Genomic DNA, 15,549 nt, shown 5'->3' on the forward strand with positions numbered 1-15,549 from the left:
TAAAATATCCTACGTGTCTTTCGTGAAGAGTATGTGACCTATCGTCGGCATACTGCCTAAATTCAAAAGTTCTGTTTTAACCTACCAAGGGAATTTGTATTGGCACCCCTCACCACCCCCACCTTCTCAGCCCCCATTTTCACACCCCAGCAAATGATGCAACTCTTTGCCATGTGCTGCATACAGAAGAAGAGCAAGAAGATCCTGTGTCCTTCGTTAAGAGTATGAATATACTGGAGCCCTGGCCAGATTCCAAATGATTGTCCGAATTAGCTCCATAATGTCCATCTCCTAGATTGGATCTCTGGAACACCATCACATACAAGTATTATGGACTGATGGCTCATGACAGAGCCTGAAAACTGGCAAGCATAAGTAACATGTGTATGTACAAGAAATAAATTTCTATTTCTTGATTTGAGCACGATGTGAAACCACTCCAAACAACCCAGGTTGCTGTTATGGAATGGGTGGCCAGTGGATATCGTCATTTTCTCAACTGAAAAAGCGACCACCACTTTTGAAGCAGAATGAAGAGATCTACAAATTGGTGAATCTGACTGGTCTGTTCAAATAAGCCAAACTATTTATTTTGCCTTAAGTTATGGTTACATTTTTCCTCGAATGCAATGTCTGATAGTAGATTGAATCTTCGCGATGTGCAGTGCAACGCCATGCAATGATCAAAGCAATGTCCCATTAAATTCAATGAAAGAATGCTTCCCATTAAAATCTGTGCTCAGTTTGAGAGGAAAAAAGTATCTGGGAGCTGGGCATTGTAAGTATAATCTGCTGATGATATATGTCTCATCATCTGTATGGAGCATTTCTGCTGCCAAAGCAGTTTCTTGGCATGGCTAGCATGCCAGTGATAGCTCGCCAACTGTTCATCAAGGACACTGCAGGAACTTTAATGTCCACCAACTAATTCCGGCAGATGTGATGCCCAGTTTAACTTCCATTTAAGGGTTGACACACACATTGATGAATCACCCTCCCTGTGAAACACCAGGATGACAGTTTATAGCTGAGTCGGGATTCAAACACAGGCTAGAGAACTCAGAGGTGAGTATCCATATATTTTGGCTCTCCTTCCAGCACAAGAATAATCTATCCATAATTTTAAAATTGCATTTTGCTAAAGTGTGGGTGTTTATGTGCAATATAAAACACAGAAGAGAGAGGGAGAGAGATAGAGATAGAGATGATAGAGAGATAGAGACAGACAGAGAGAGAAAACATGAAGGAATTATAGATATAGAGGCCAAAGTAACACGAAAAATGCATGGCATTTGGAAGAGAGTAAAATGCACAAATGAAACATTTACCAAACTTTACGAAGAGAACCCCAGTGGTGGAGACAGAACGACCACCATTAGATGCAACACATTGGAAGTAGCCGGTGTCTGTTGTGTGCAGGTTCTGGATCCGCAGGCGAGAGCCGGAATCTGTTCGTCTGACCGAGACACGTCTTGGTTCTTGCAGAACTGGCGCATCATTTTTGAGCCAACGGAATGTGGGTGGTGGAAAACCGGCTACACGACAGTGCAGCATTGCCGTGCGGCCCAGTGAGCTCGTTATATTGTTCATGGGTTCAAGCAGTCGAAGAAAATAACCTGTTGAGTTGCAAGGTGGAATGGAAGAGCAACAATGAGAATGGTTACAGAAGTGGAGAAAAGGATGTTGTGATAAACTACGAGTGTGAATAATTATGTATTTGCGTTGATAAAACCGAGGTGCAAAAGACACGTGGGGCAACCCACTCAGATTTATATCAAAATGACCTCACGCTACCTTGCGGGTCAGCGTTACTCCATCTCGTTAGGAAATATTTTTAAAGATCTGAATGCACATAGATAACCTCCGTTCATGTTCATCCCTAATGAATATCATTGCGGCAGAAGCATTGGACTTTGCAAGTCTTAATCTTTTTGTACAAAATTACGAGTTGGCTGAGATTGTACACGACTGTTCTTTGCAATACGTTTGAATAAAATAACAGAGAGCAGGAAAAAAGATAAATACTTGTTGCTAAAATGCACAACAAAAATAGTGAGTTGACCGAGAGTACGAAGAAAACATAGCCATTGCTAACTTTTCCAACACCAAAATGCATCTTACCCGGGTTGCTGGTTGTAGTTTGACCAGTGATGGTGGAAATGTTGCTCGGTTCAATTTCCTCCTCTCCCACCATCACAGGCCGTTGTTCTACTTCTCGATCACCTTCTTGCAGTTCTGAATTTTCATCATGGTCTGCCGAGAGATTGCAACAGTAGCTGAAGACGACGACAGCAAAACCAGCTTCAGAGTGAATTCAAGAGATCAGCTTTTAGGAGATTGCAAAACATGGATAAAGCATTAGTTTTGCAAAGTTTCCAAAAATAAGTGTACTCATATATTGCAATAAAAAACTACCACAAGGTAATTACTGCAGGCAGTAGTATCAACAAGCTCAATGATTTAGTCTGTAGGTTTCTTTTTGCAAAGAACATTTTGTTCAACTGTAATTGAAGTCCTCAAAATGCAGGCACCTGGACCTAATAATTACGACTAAAACACCAAATGTGCATGATTCAGAGTCATTATCCTGCAAACCCATTCAAGGGAGCAAAGACAGTGCAAACACCAGTCCTATTTTGTGCCACTCAATGATGAAAACATTCCTGTTTCAGTTTTTCTTGCGCAAACCTGACCTATCGCAAACACACGATCGTAAAACTCTGAGCATCACAGTAAAGCGATTTACAGCTTGGGTGTTTCAGGCAAGCTGAACACATGATGCAATGATTCTTTTACCTTACTCCGACTCAAGAGACTGCCAAAATCACCAAAATATTTAAATAAAAGGATCCCTTCGCAACCATTAAAAGAGGAAAATGCAGGCCACCAGCCATTAAAAATAATCCATTAATACCCCTGGCCTAGAGAGCAGGCCTCAAAGACAAGAGGATGAAAGGCTTCAAGGGCTGTGATACATTTTTCTAAAATGGCAAGTGTGGTTAAGAAGCAGCTGTCTTCTCTCAAAGAAAGCATTTTAGGCAATCTGGCAGACTATTGGTCATTTTGGTTTCTGGCTATCATCAAGCTATTGAGAGATGTAAGAGCTCTCTAATGTCGACGTAAGTTGTTGAAAGAATGACGTGTCTGGATAACTAATGGGATAATAATTACATGTACGAGCATTGTTTGTAACTCACAGAATTTGGAAAAGATATGCTCGCTTGTATTCTGTTGGTTAAATTATTGTCCATATCGTTAATTTTCTACATGTGCATATATATATATATATATATATATACACATACACATACACATTATAGTTGGTTATTTAGCTCTTAAAGATGGTGTAAAGGCCATTTTAAAAAAACCGCACGTCTATAAAATAAAGGATCCTTCGCAGCACGCTTCTTTACTGCCACCACCAGAACTCATCACATTCACCATTCCACATGAAACTATTACACAGTGTAACAATGACAAGAAGCCTGAGCAGCTTCTGGCTATATTTGTAAAGAAGAACTCGACCACACTTGCCAGGCTGATAAGGATCCCAGCAACAGCTAGATGACTTAGCACCCAGTGTTGTGGGAAGGGATGGAGCAAGATGAAGAGGATAATGCGAGACTGAGGGTCGGTGTAGGTGATATCTGACCTTTGAATCAACTGACCACACAGTTGGAGGTGATGGATGATAAAAGCATACGAGAGGCACCGTTTCCATATCCTTCACCGTTTTAGATTTATTTATCCAAAAAGGTAAACCAAGCACACTTCTATATTCAGTTTGTTATGCCAAGAGGAGAAAAAAAATCTTTGAAAAAGTTCCAGCAAGTCATAAACTTTTGATGTGCCGTGTATAAATGTGTATGAAACACATGATTGAAAGACTTTAGGTGAGCAGTTTTAACCAAGTTCCCATGGTTGGGGTTGGGGTAGGATTGAAGTTGTTTGAGACGATCCATCATGTGCTCAATATTTTTTATGGAAGTGCCTCAGTCAGCTCACTTATTGTGCAAAGCAAATGTTACACTATTTGTTTCAAAAGAAAGTTAATTAATCAGTTTGACAGTGAATTTGGTTAGCTATGCTTCCGAGCCAGGAGATTGTGTTCCTTACTTCAGCTAGTCTGTGATTCATTTCCTCAAAAGGCTGGTTTTGATTGAACAGTGGCAGTATTATATCTCACACATGCACACGCGCGCACACACACACACACACACACACACACACACACACACACACACACACACACACACACACACACAAACACACACACACACACACACACACACACACACACACACACACCCACACACACACACACACACACACACACACACACAAAAACACACACACACACACACACACACAAAAACACACACACACACACACACACACACACACACACACAAAAACACACACACACACACACACACACACACACACACACACACACACACACAGTCGGGGAGGTTGTGCAGATATACATCATCACTTCAGGGATGGAGGTGGGGGGTGGGGGCTTGGTCTATGGGTAGTGGTTCCTTGCTGCGATTAAGCTGGTTGCTTCAACACCGGGAAGGGCTCCATTGGTGGCAGTATGGATAAGGAGACAGCTTGGTCCATGAATCGTGATTCCCTGCTGTGGTTAAGCTGGATGCTTCATGATTCAGGAGAGCTACATTGGTGGCAGCACAGATGGGGAGACAGCTTGCACCATGGGTAGTGGTTTCTTGCTGTGGTTTAACTTGATGCTTCATGACGAGGAGGGCTCCATTGGTCGAGTATCTGTGATCTGTGATCGAGTGATTGGTGTGTCCTCTGGGCTCAATGTTCTATATGCATGTTGTGGTCCACACTATCCTTGTTTTTGGAGTTTGCACCAACCGGAAAGTTTCTGCTTTCTGGATCAAGGGGTAGGACTAAGCGGGAAGTTTTAATGTTTCTTCTGTTAATGCATCATCCTGCGCTTTAGCATGCGAAGATTCCAAAATCAGTCGGCGGCGTTTGTTTAACGTGACATCCAGAATCTGTGTGTTGCTTCCATCATAACTGTGGCCAGAACATATGCAATAATGTGCTATGGCTGATTGTGAGGCCTTGCCCAGCCTCATAGCTCTGGTATGTTCATTTATCATCAGTTTTAAATTTCGTCCCATTTCCCCGACATAAGCTGTGCCACACTCACATAGCGTGCGATATACCACATCCGATCTGTCCCCAAATAGTATTTTATCTTTCAATTTAGTGATGGCTCGACGGAAGGTGTCGAGGTGTTTGTATGTTACCCAAATTTGTGCACTGCGTATGATTTTGCCAATCTTCTCTGATAATACCGGGTAATATGGTAAGACACAGAAACTACATTTGTCTTTTTCTTCTTCTTCTTCTGCTTCTACTTCCTCCTCCTCTCGTTCTGTCATCATTGGTTCACCAAGTCTGGGTTGTATTATTTTGTCATTTCCATTTAGTGTTAAGAATGTCTCTTTCCCATCTAATTTCATTGATGTCAGTATTTTTTGAGGATGAATCCTGCCAAGCTCTGGAAGTCAGGGTGTGGGCAACACTGCACTTATGTGTGATGGGGTGACACAAGTTGAGGTCCAGTAGATTAGTTGTGTGCATGGATTTCCCATAAACAGATGTTTTAAAAGTGCAATCTGGTTGTCGTTGATCCTCCACATTTAAGAACGGTACTGTGTTGAGTTGTTCAATTTCCATGGTAAATTTAACGCTCGGAAGAACCTGGCATAACTGCTCGCGAAGAAGGTCAGCATGGTCCCGGTGTACAATCGCAAACGTGTCATCAACATATCTGACTCAGAAACGTGGCAACCAAGGCACATTTTTGTTGAAAAGTTTGCTTTCAAAGTCCTCCATTATCAAGTTTGCCACGACCGTGGATACCGGTGATCCCATTGCCATGTCGAAAATCTGCATCACCGAGTACGCCGTTGGGAATGATTCGCTCTTTGTGGTGCAACCACCATCCAACGACACCTTTCTACACGAATGCCGTCGGCATGACCTGCACCCTACAAGCCCACATTTTAAACCACCAGTCAATTCTGACTTTGCCAAGGACGTCACGACACGCTTCGGCAGACAGATGCTTTGCGCTCTAATCCGAGATGCACAAACCAGACAGTCCCGTTCCGAGGCGGAGTCCACTTCATCCAAGCTTAACTGCCTGACGATCCTTGATAATGACCTAATCATGCAAATCAAGAAAGCCATGCAAAAGACGTCTCAACTACACCATGATGAGATAAGAGCACAACTCTCCGTGAAACTCAATCAGGTCAGGTCAGGTATGGGAGCATGTGCCAGAACAGCGCGTCGCTGCGTCCACTTTCCGCCGGTACTCCAGGGGCCTCCGTCTGGCCATCCCCCAGGCAGATGACAGGCCCATCCCCATCTCCTTGAGATGATGGTCAACCTGCTGCAACCATGAGGCACGTGGTCGGCCCACTGGCCTCCTCCACTCATGAGACTCCCTCGCTGAGAGAATCTGGTGAGCAGGATCAGCGTCAGGAAAACAAGCCACATGTCCATACAGCCGCAACTGACGCTCACGGACTATGCAGGTGACAAATCTCATCCGAGTCTCTCTCAGCAACCGCTCCTTGGACACAAAATCCGACCAGCGATAGCCAAGGATTCTCCGAAGAGACCTGGTACCAAAGGAATTAAGTCTCCGTCTCAGATCCTTGGTCAGAGTCCAAGTCTCGCACCCATAGAGCAAGACTGGAAGTACCAAGGACCTGAAGACTCGGACTTTCGTCCTCCCGCACAGGTACCAGCAGCGCCACACCCCATGATCCAGTGAATCCATGACTCCCCAGGCCCGACCCAGACGTCTATTGACCTCTGACTCGCAGCCAGCAGAGACATGAATATCACTGCCAAGGTAAGTGAATCTCTCCACGACCTCAACATCCTCACCACAAACAGACACAGACAGGACAGCAGCATCCAAGATGTCACCGAAAGCCTGGATCTTCGTTTTGACCCAAGAAACCCGTAATCCCAACGGCTCCGACTCCTCATTCAGCACCTCGAGGGCCCCCAAGAGGATGTCTAAAGTCTCCGCAAAGATGACTGCATCATCTGCAAAATTAAGGTCCGAGATCTTGACATTGCCAAACGATGCACTGCAACTTGATCTCTCCGACATCCTCCCTAAAATCCAGTCCATACAAGTGCTGAAAAGTGTGGGGGCCAGTACACATCCCTGACGAACTCCAGTAACAACTGGAAATAAGTCAGAGATGGTACCTCCACGTCTCACAGCACTCTCAGTACCAGAGTAGAGTTCAGACATCAGATCGATCAGTTTTGGTGGCACCCCACGAAGACCGAGAATCCTCCAGAGGACATCCCGATTCACTGAATCGAACGCTTTACAGAGATCAACATAGGCTGCAAGCAGCCCCTGCAAAAACTCTCGTCTGCGTTCGGTGAGGACACGAAGTGCAAGGATACGGTCAATCGTTGACCTCTTTGGTGTAAAGCCTGACTGCTCTGGACGCTGGTGCTCAAGCAGATGGTGGCGAACCCTATCAAGAATTATCCGAGCAAAGACCTTGCCCGGCACTGAGAGCAGCGTCACCCCTCGGTAGTTGTTGCAATCTTGGCGATCACCCTTCCCTTTCCAGAGAGGGACAACAAGGCCCCTCTTCCAGTCAGTTGGGATGATGCCTGTGTTCCAGGCAGAGCACAAAACTGCATGCAACGACACGAGTGCAGCATTTCCACCAGCCTTGAGAAGTTCAGCATGGATGCCACAGATCCCTGGAGCTTTGCCCCGTTTCAACTGGTTCACCGCAGCCCGTGTTTCCACAAGCGAAGGTGGACCACAGTTGATTCGAGGGTCAGCAACAGGGATTGTAACACCCTTGACGTCCAACTCGACAGCTGGGGGAACAGCCTGGTACAACCGCTCAAAGTAACCGGCCCAGCGGGCCTTCACTTCAGACTCCTCTGTCAAGAGCCTACCACTCTCTGCTCGAACTGCAGTGCTCCGAGGGATGGGCTTGGATGAACGTAATGCGCGAATTCCCCTGTAAGCGGGACGAGAATCACCTGTCCACAGGTGATGCTCTACCCCCTCACAGATTCCTCGCACATAGGCCTCCTTGTCCACCCTCAGTGCACGTACAGTTTTACGCCTCAGCTCCCTGAACAGCTCAGCTCTGCCATTCAGCCTGGCCCTGCGACTCTGGTCAATGGTATCCAGTGTTCCTTGAGAGACAAAATTCTTCTTTGCCCTGCGGTGAGCTCCAAGGCATCCACCGGCAACATCAAGGACGGTGGTCTTGAAGGCGCTCCACAACTCTTCAGGACTCCCCAAAGCACCCAGACCCCCCAAGTGTCCACTCAGCCTGTTCGCAAACTCCTCAGCTACTCTCTCATCCCTGAGCTTGGCAACATCCAAGCCTAGGCTGGGATGGTACCATTCTCCAGGATTTAAGGTGCAGCTTTAGAGTTGCTACAACAAGCCTGTGGTCAGTATTGAGGAACTGAGCACTCCGGTAGACCCTGCAGTTCTGGATCATCCTCCAACGACCGTCAATGAGGACATGGTCAATCTCCTTTGCCACACCGCCAGCGTTGGAATACCAAGTCCAGTGATGAGCTTGTGGGCGCTGAAACCATGAACCAGCCACCCTAAGTCCATGACTTCTTGCAAAGTCAAGGAACTTAGTGCTATTCTGGTTCATAGTTCCTGACCCATGGGGACCAACACATACCTCATAACCATCCCTATCAGTTCCAGTCGATGCATTGAAATCCCCCAAGACTAGAAGTGTATCTCGTCTGGGGCACTGATCAACCACAGACTCGAGTGTGGCGTAGAATGCATCCTTCACGGTGAGATCACTCGCCTCAGTCGGAGCATAAACAGAGACCAGGGAAATGACACCTAAGGAGTGGCGAATCCTTAATCTCATAATACGCTCGTTGACCGGTGTTACCTCAATTATCATTGGGGTCAGCTTATTGGACACAGCTACAGCAACTCCTTGGGTATGGTAACCATCAGAGCGACCAGACCAATAGTAGGTGTAACCACCCACCATTATCTCACCGCAATCCGGTCTCCGAACCTCAGAGAGAGCTGCAATCCCGATGTCCAAACGCTTGAGCTCAGATGATAACAGAGACAGGTGATCATCCTCTCTTAGGGATAGGACATTCCAGGCACCCACCCGAAGGGACCGCCTCAGGTTAACCCAAGGAGACCGCCGTCTGGTGGACGACACCTCAGCATCACTCCGACACACTCTCCCGCAATCTGACCCAGGGATGTTACCCCGTGGTTTCCCTCCTATCATCAAAGATTGGGGGTCCTGAAGGCTTTGCCCCAATCCCGTCATCCGGTGAGCTGCCCAGCGAAGGAAGCTGCACAGGAGGTACTCCCACGGAGTGGGTTTTCAGATTTTTTTGCGTTTTTGCGTTTTGCGGAATGAAGCGTTTTACGGTGGCTGGAGTGCAAATCCTGCCACCAACCTCCAAATAAGAAGTAACCCAACTGCAGGAGGACGTCCGCAGATACAGTTGGGCACTAGATATGGATGGCCGTTGGCTCACAAGGAGCTCCTCCGCCCTTTTGACAGGTTTTGTTTTTAATCCTGCTGGGTGTCCATATCCAAACACCCTCCTCACCAGAAAACCTGGTGGGGGAGACGGTTTAGTCGCCGACAACCCGACCATGGAACAGGTTAGTACAGGTTTACATGGTACCTGTAGCAGGTCACAGATCGAACCTGACCTGACATATAACAACAGCAGAAAAATGATGGCTGAACAACCTTTCTGATAGACGTCTAACCACAACAGAAGTCCATTTACTCAAATGTGGCCTCAACTTTAACAAAAGCGATGTCACTGTTGTTGATTTCCATTGCTGCTCTCGAGCCCCCAATTTACAACCTACCCACCGAACAAGGAGACAAAGGACGACGATGGGCACAACTCACCACAACACTCAGCAACCCGAAACATAAGCTGTTCATAACAATTGATGAGTTGAAGGCGCTGAGAAGTCTATGACAGGATAAATCCATCGTCCCCGCCGAAAAAGGCCGTGCCACGGTTGTGATGAACAGTGCTAACTACAACCACAAAGCTTTATGAGACGATAACAACACCTACCATACAAAGCCTTGTGACCCTACAAAGACCATCGAATTAGCAATGCAGACCTTAGAACTGTACATCAACAACAACCAAGAGCTCGCCAGCACCAGTCACCTCAGCTCTGGTCATCTCATGTCACTCATTCAACTTTGCCTCAAATCAACGTCTGTTGTATTTGACGGCACCATAGAGCATCAGCATAAAGGAACCCTGATGGGCTTACCCATCCCAAGTCTCATTGCCGAACTGGTGATGTGATGCTTTGAAGATCTTACACTACACTGTGAACCTTCTCCAAGGTTGTGGATGTGGTACGTTGATGACACATTAGTGATCATAAAGAAGGCAGATGTTGACCGTTTCCTTCTAAAGATCAATTCAACATGACCAGCAATACAGTTCACGTGTGACCAAGAACAAGTTGGATCTCTGCCATTCCTGGACGTACTACAGGGACAGAAACAGCAAGTTACACTAACGGGTGTACCGTAAACCCACCTACATGGACAAAATTTTGGACTACCAATGTGGCCGTCCCACTTGTCACAAGAGAAGTTGTGTTCGCAGGTTAATTGACCGTCCAAAAATACACTGCATTGACTGTGAACAATGTCGGATGGAGAAACTGCATGTCACTCACCTCTACGAGAAAACCACTACCCTCATTCATTCATAAAATCCTGTTACAAGAAACCCAACTACAACAGCAACAGTCCGACCACGCCAACGCACAACTAGCACTTCCGTACATAGACCACGTTTCTGAAACCACAAGCCACATGCTACGTGAGTACAATGTCAACATCACCCACAAACCACAATCATCCTTACGAGCACAGCTGTCATCGAGCACAAAGCCAAAGGACCACCTGAGCAAATTTGATCGAAATGACGTCATCTACAGCATCCCTACATCTACAGTGACGTCATCTACAGTGAATCGGGATGTCCTCTGGAGGATTATTGGTCTTCGTGGGGTGCTACCGAAACTGATCGATCTGATGTCTGAACTCTACTCTGGTACTGAGAGTGCTGTGAAGTGTGGTGGTGCCATCTCTGACTTATTTCCAGTTGTTACTGGAGTTCGTCAGGGATGTGTACTTGCCCCCACACTTTTCAGCACTTGTATGGACTGGATTTTTGGGAGGATGTCGGAGAGATCAAGTTGCGGTGCATCGTTTGGCAATGTCAAGATCTCGGACCTTGATTTTGCAGATGATGCAGTCATCTTTGCGGAGACTTTAGACATCCTCTTGGGGGCCCTCGAGGTGCTGAATGAGGAGTCGGAGCCGTTGGGATTACGGATTTCTTGGGTCAAAACTAAGATCCAGGCTTTCGGTGACATCTTGGATGCTGCTGTCCTGTCTGTGTCTGTTTGTGGTGAGGATGTTGAGGTCGTGGATAGATTCACTTACCTTGGCAGTGATATTCATGTCTCCGCAGGTTGTGAGCCGGAGGTCAATAGACGTCTGGGTCGGGCCTGGGGAGTCATGGATTCACTGGATCATGGGGTGTGGTGCTGCCGGTACCTGTGCGGGAGGACGAAAGTCCGAGTCTTCAGGTCCTTGGTACTTCCAGTCTTGCTCTATGGGTGCGAGACTTGGACTTTGACCAAGGATCTGAGACGGAGACTTAATTCCTTTGGTACCAGGTCTCTTCGAAGAATCCTTGGCTATCGCTGGTCGGATTTTGTGTCCAACGAGCGGTTGCTGAGAGAGACTCGGATGAGATTTGTTACCTGCATAGTCCGTGAGCGTCAGTTGCGGCTGTATGGACATGTGGCTCGTTTTCCTGACGCTGATCCTGCTCACCAGATTCTCTCAGCGAGGGAGTCTCATGAGTGGAGGAGGCCAGTGGGCCGACCACGTGCCTCATGGTTGCAGCAGGTTGACCATCATCTCAAGGAGATGGGGATGGGCCTGGCATCTGCCTGGGGGATGGCCAGACGGAGGCCCCTGGAGTACCGGCGGAAAGTGGACGCAGCGACGCGCTGTTCTGGCACATGCTCCCATACCTGACCTGACAGCATCCCGTGTGAAGATCGTGAAACGAAACACATTGGCCAAACAACCAAATGCTTATCCACATGGCTAACCGAACACCAACGTGCTGGAAGGTGACAAGACAAGTTATCCTTGGTTGCAAAAAACACACACACACGTTATCATGGAATCAGACAACTATCCTTGGCACAGGATGATGATGATCAAGAATGAACCGTGAGATTATCGAGGCCTGGTACTCTTGTGAAATCTCCATCAACCGACACATCGACTTGCATCCCACACACAAAGAACTACACAATCGATTACGTCAACACAAACAGCAGTGTCATTCAATTGCAAGGAAGCCTCGTGATTGTCTTGAACTCGGACCAATCCATGATGTGAACTGTCCCCAAGGGAACCTAAGGCCAAAAAAAAAAAAATGTTGCATTGGCCTAACGGGTCACTGAAAAATAGGGTAGGTCGGTCGGGATCTTTTTTTTTTAATTTTTTTTATTTTTCCTAATAAATCCCTCCCAAAATCTCCCCCGGCTCGAGTACCACCCTTTTTGTCGGCGGGTTCTGTCTGAAACACTTCCGGGTTTTTGCGATCGCGATCGCAATCAACAAGATACTTGAAAACGATAGCAAAACAACAAAAATAGCAATAAAATAGGGTCGGCAAAATTTTTCGATAGCAAAAAAACAAAAAAAAAAACGTAGGGTCGGCGGAATTTTTAGGGTCGGGCGGGTTACGCCAATGCAACATTTTTTTTTTTGGCCTAACGGTGTCACCACCACAGCACTCTCAATGCCTCTGAGAAAGAGAACTACAGTAGTTTGTTCTTGAAACATCAGGTTTTAAATGAAGAATTTAAATTTGAATTATTTCATTGCTCGGTGTGCTGTTTCTTCCTTTTACCGATACGAATCCTGAGCTGCAAATCTTTCGCCACATGCATGTATAAAATACACATTTGTGATAAACACAGTAAAAGTTTAGCTTGCACCGCAAAGTATGACCAATCAGCCATGCTCGCATGCACATGGTGTCGATGATCCCCATTTCTCTCTTCCTCATTGTTTCCCTCAAAAATGTAAGCTTTCTTTTTGGTGCACTGCATGCTTACCAAATTATAGCAAAAAAAAAAAATAATAAATCATATTTCCATTTTCACAAGGGTATCGTTCATTTCAATGCATTGTATAGTAAGCCGGGAGTTCAGAAAAGCAGCACTCGGCGAATGAAGTGTAATAAGCAAACACGGAGCGCACAGATAAGGAGAAATACTCACAGAAAGTGCAAGGCAGTCGGTGAAAAGTAGTGTGTGTTCGAGAATAGTGCATGAGCACGAATGTTCAGTGAAGACAATACATGTTATCATTGCAAACAAGTTGTCATCTCTTTGTTCACTTAAAACAATTCATTGTTACAGTAAACACACATCATTATCTGCTGATGAAGTCTGGTAGCTTAACATTTTGTTGTGATGGCGTTTCATTTGTAAAAGTTGCGAGAAAAATTTGTGACATTATTTCTGTTTGGTGAAGTTGTCTCGAAAAAATGGAGCATTATCTTAAGCATATGGTCGACTGGACATATTTTATTTTAAAAATCGTATGCAATGTGATTGGATTAGAGAGGCAGCGAGGGAAACAGTTTTCCACACACGGCCCATTAAACCCAACACCGCACAATATGGGACCCTGGCAGCTTGTTAAAGTGAATTGAAGTTTCTCAGGTTTTACTCAAACATGATTTATGGCAGGTTTCCTGTTTAGAATTTTTTGCCAGCACAGAGGGAGATGCCATTAAGTAACAGACAAGGCAAGGAATGGCTGTAAGGCAGGGTGCAGGTCTGGTCTGCGCCTTGATGTGTGACCTTTGACCCTGCCAATCCCATACGCCAACAGCCATCAAAGTGGATCTTGCATCAGAACAGTCGGCTCGGGCAGCTTTGTAGCCAACCGCAGGGAGTGCCTATTTGTTGGGCACACATTACACTTGCAAGACTACAGGAGCTATCACTCAGCAACACGAGGAGAATCGGCGTTTCACCATTTTCATCTCACATTTGCCTTCCTTATGTTGACCGAGCAATTCATTGTTTGAAGGACATCCTTGTTTTGTAATAATTTGTTCAGTGTTCTCTCAAGGGCAAGTGCAGTATAACTTCTCATAGGTTGACAAAGAGCATACAATAAACAAAGGCACAAAAGCTTGTCTCCAATATCCTGAAAAGTCAGCAAAATTCTCATTCCATGGTTCACATAACCACAAGGCACCTAACCACAAGCAGAACAAACCACAATGCATTCTGCAGATTAGATTGTAAGTGTTTTCATCAGTGAGCTAGATCACAGAAATCCAATGTAGCTCAATCTGAATGAAAGAAATGCCAACAGGGAAATGTCGGGATTATCAGTTCATGTGAAACATCACCATTCCGCTTTCAAGCGACTTCAGAAGTATTATGAAAACCAGAACAAATGGAGCAATTCTTAAACCTGGTTTTCATCAAGTAAGATTTATCACAAAAAGTCAGCATTTTTTCAAAATTACAAGATTATAATATCTATCATCAATGTGTGGTGCAGGTTGCTTCTCAATAAGCACTTCATTGCTGTATATAATTAACACGCGACATTCCGCATTCAAAAAGTCCACAAACATGATACTCGTAATAGTCTACCATCTTTAATTATTTTTCAAAAATGGAAAATAAGTTTCCATATAGTTTATAGACTGTTGTTTAGCATTGTTTACAACAAGAAACAAATCACACGAAAATGATCCTGCAAGGTAAGTTCAAACTCGAGTTTGCCACCAAAGTGAAACTTTCTAATGTTACATATTTATTCACTCATTCACTATGCACCAACTGTATACATCATTTGTCCCACTCTGTGTAAGTACATAAATAAAATTATATTTTACAATAGAAAAACAACAACAAAATTTGGTTGCCTTTTCTTGGTACATTATTATTGCAGACAACTCCCGGTTTGAGAACGAGTTACATTCCTGGACCCTGCTCTCAAAATGGAATACACTAGAATTTGATTGAAACCAACATATCTAACACCAGAAACACACACACACACACACACACACACACACACACACGTATATGTATATAATATATATATATATATATATATATATATATATATATATATATATATATATTGTTACGAATTTCGGTCTGCCCGGCGTGCAATCGGCCACGTAACTCAAATCGCGACCGCGTCGCCCACCGGAACGGACAATTCAGTCGTGACCCTCCTTGGAACTACCGCCAGGAGCTAGTCATGGGTGGGTCTTTCGACCCCACCACAATCGTGCCAATCGGCCACCCGCGCAGGATAGGGTTGTTCGCCAAACTCGACCTACCTAAGTACCTGCGCGGGTCGTTAACTG

General features: G+C 45.4%; 1 protein-coding gene across 4 annotated transcripts in view; it reads right to left on the reverse strand.

Moving 5' to 3' along the window:
* LOC147024119 (inactive tyrosine-protein kinase transmembrane receptor ROR1-like) overlaps positions 1 to 15,549 on the reverse strand; it is a 155,906-nt gene that overhangs the window by 88,854 nt on the left and 51,503 nt on the right. For all 4 annotated transcript variants that reach the window (XM_085883698.1, XM_085883697.1, XM_085883699.1 and 1 more), the window contains exons 2-3: positions 2,122 to 2,253; positions 1,329 to 1,616 (exon numbers count right to left, since the gene is read on the reverse strand). In XM_085883698.1, the coding sequence (XP_085739824.1) occupies positions 1,329 to 1,616; positions 2,122 to 2,253 (420 nt within the window). The remainder of the gene's footprint in view (positions 1 to 1,328; positions 1,617 to 2,121; positions 2,254 to 15,549) is intronic.

The sequence above is a fragment of the Eptatretus burgeri genome, chromosome 6 (genome assembly GCF_056783735.1).
Source record: "Eptatretus burgeri isolate ZD-2024b chromosome 6, Ebu_testis_v1, whole genome shotgun sequence".
NCBI lineage: Eukaryota > Metazoa > Chordata > Myxini > Myxiniformes > Myxinidae > Eptatretus > Eptatretus burgeri.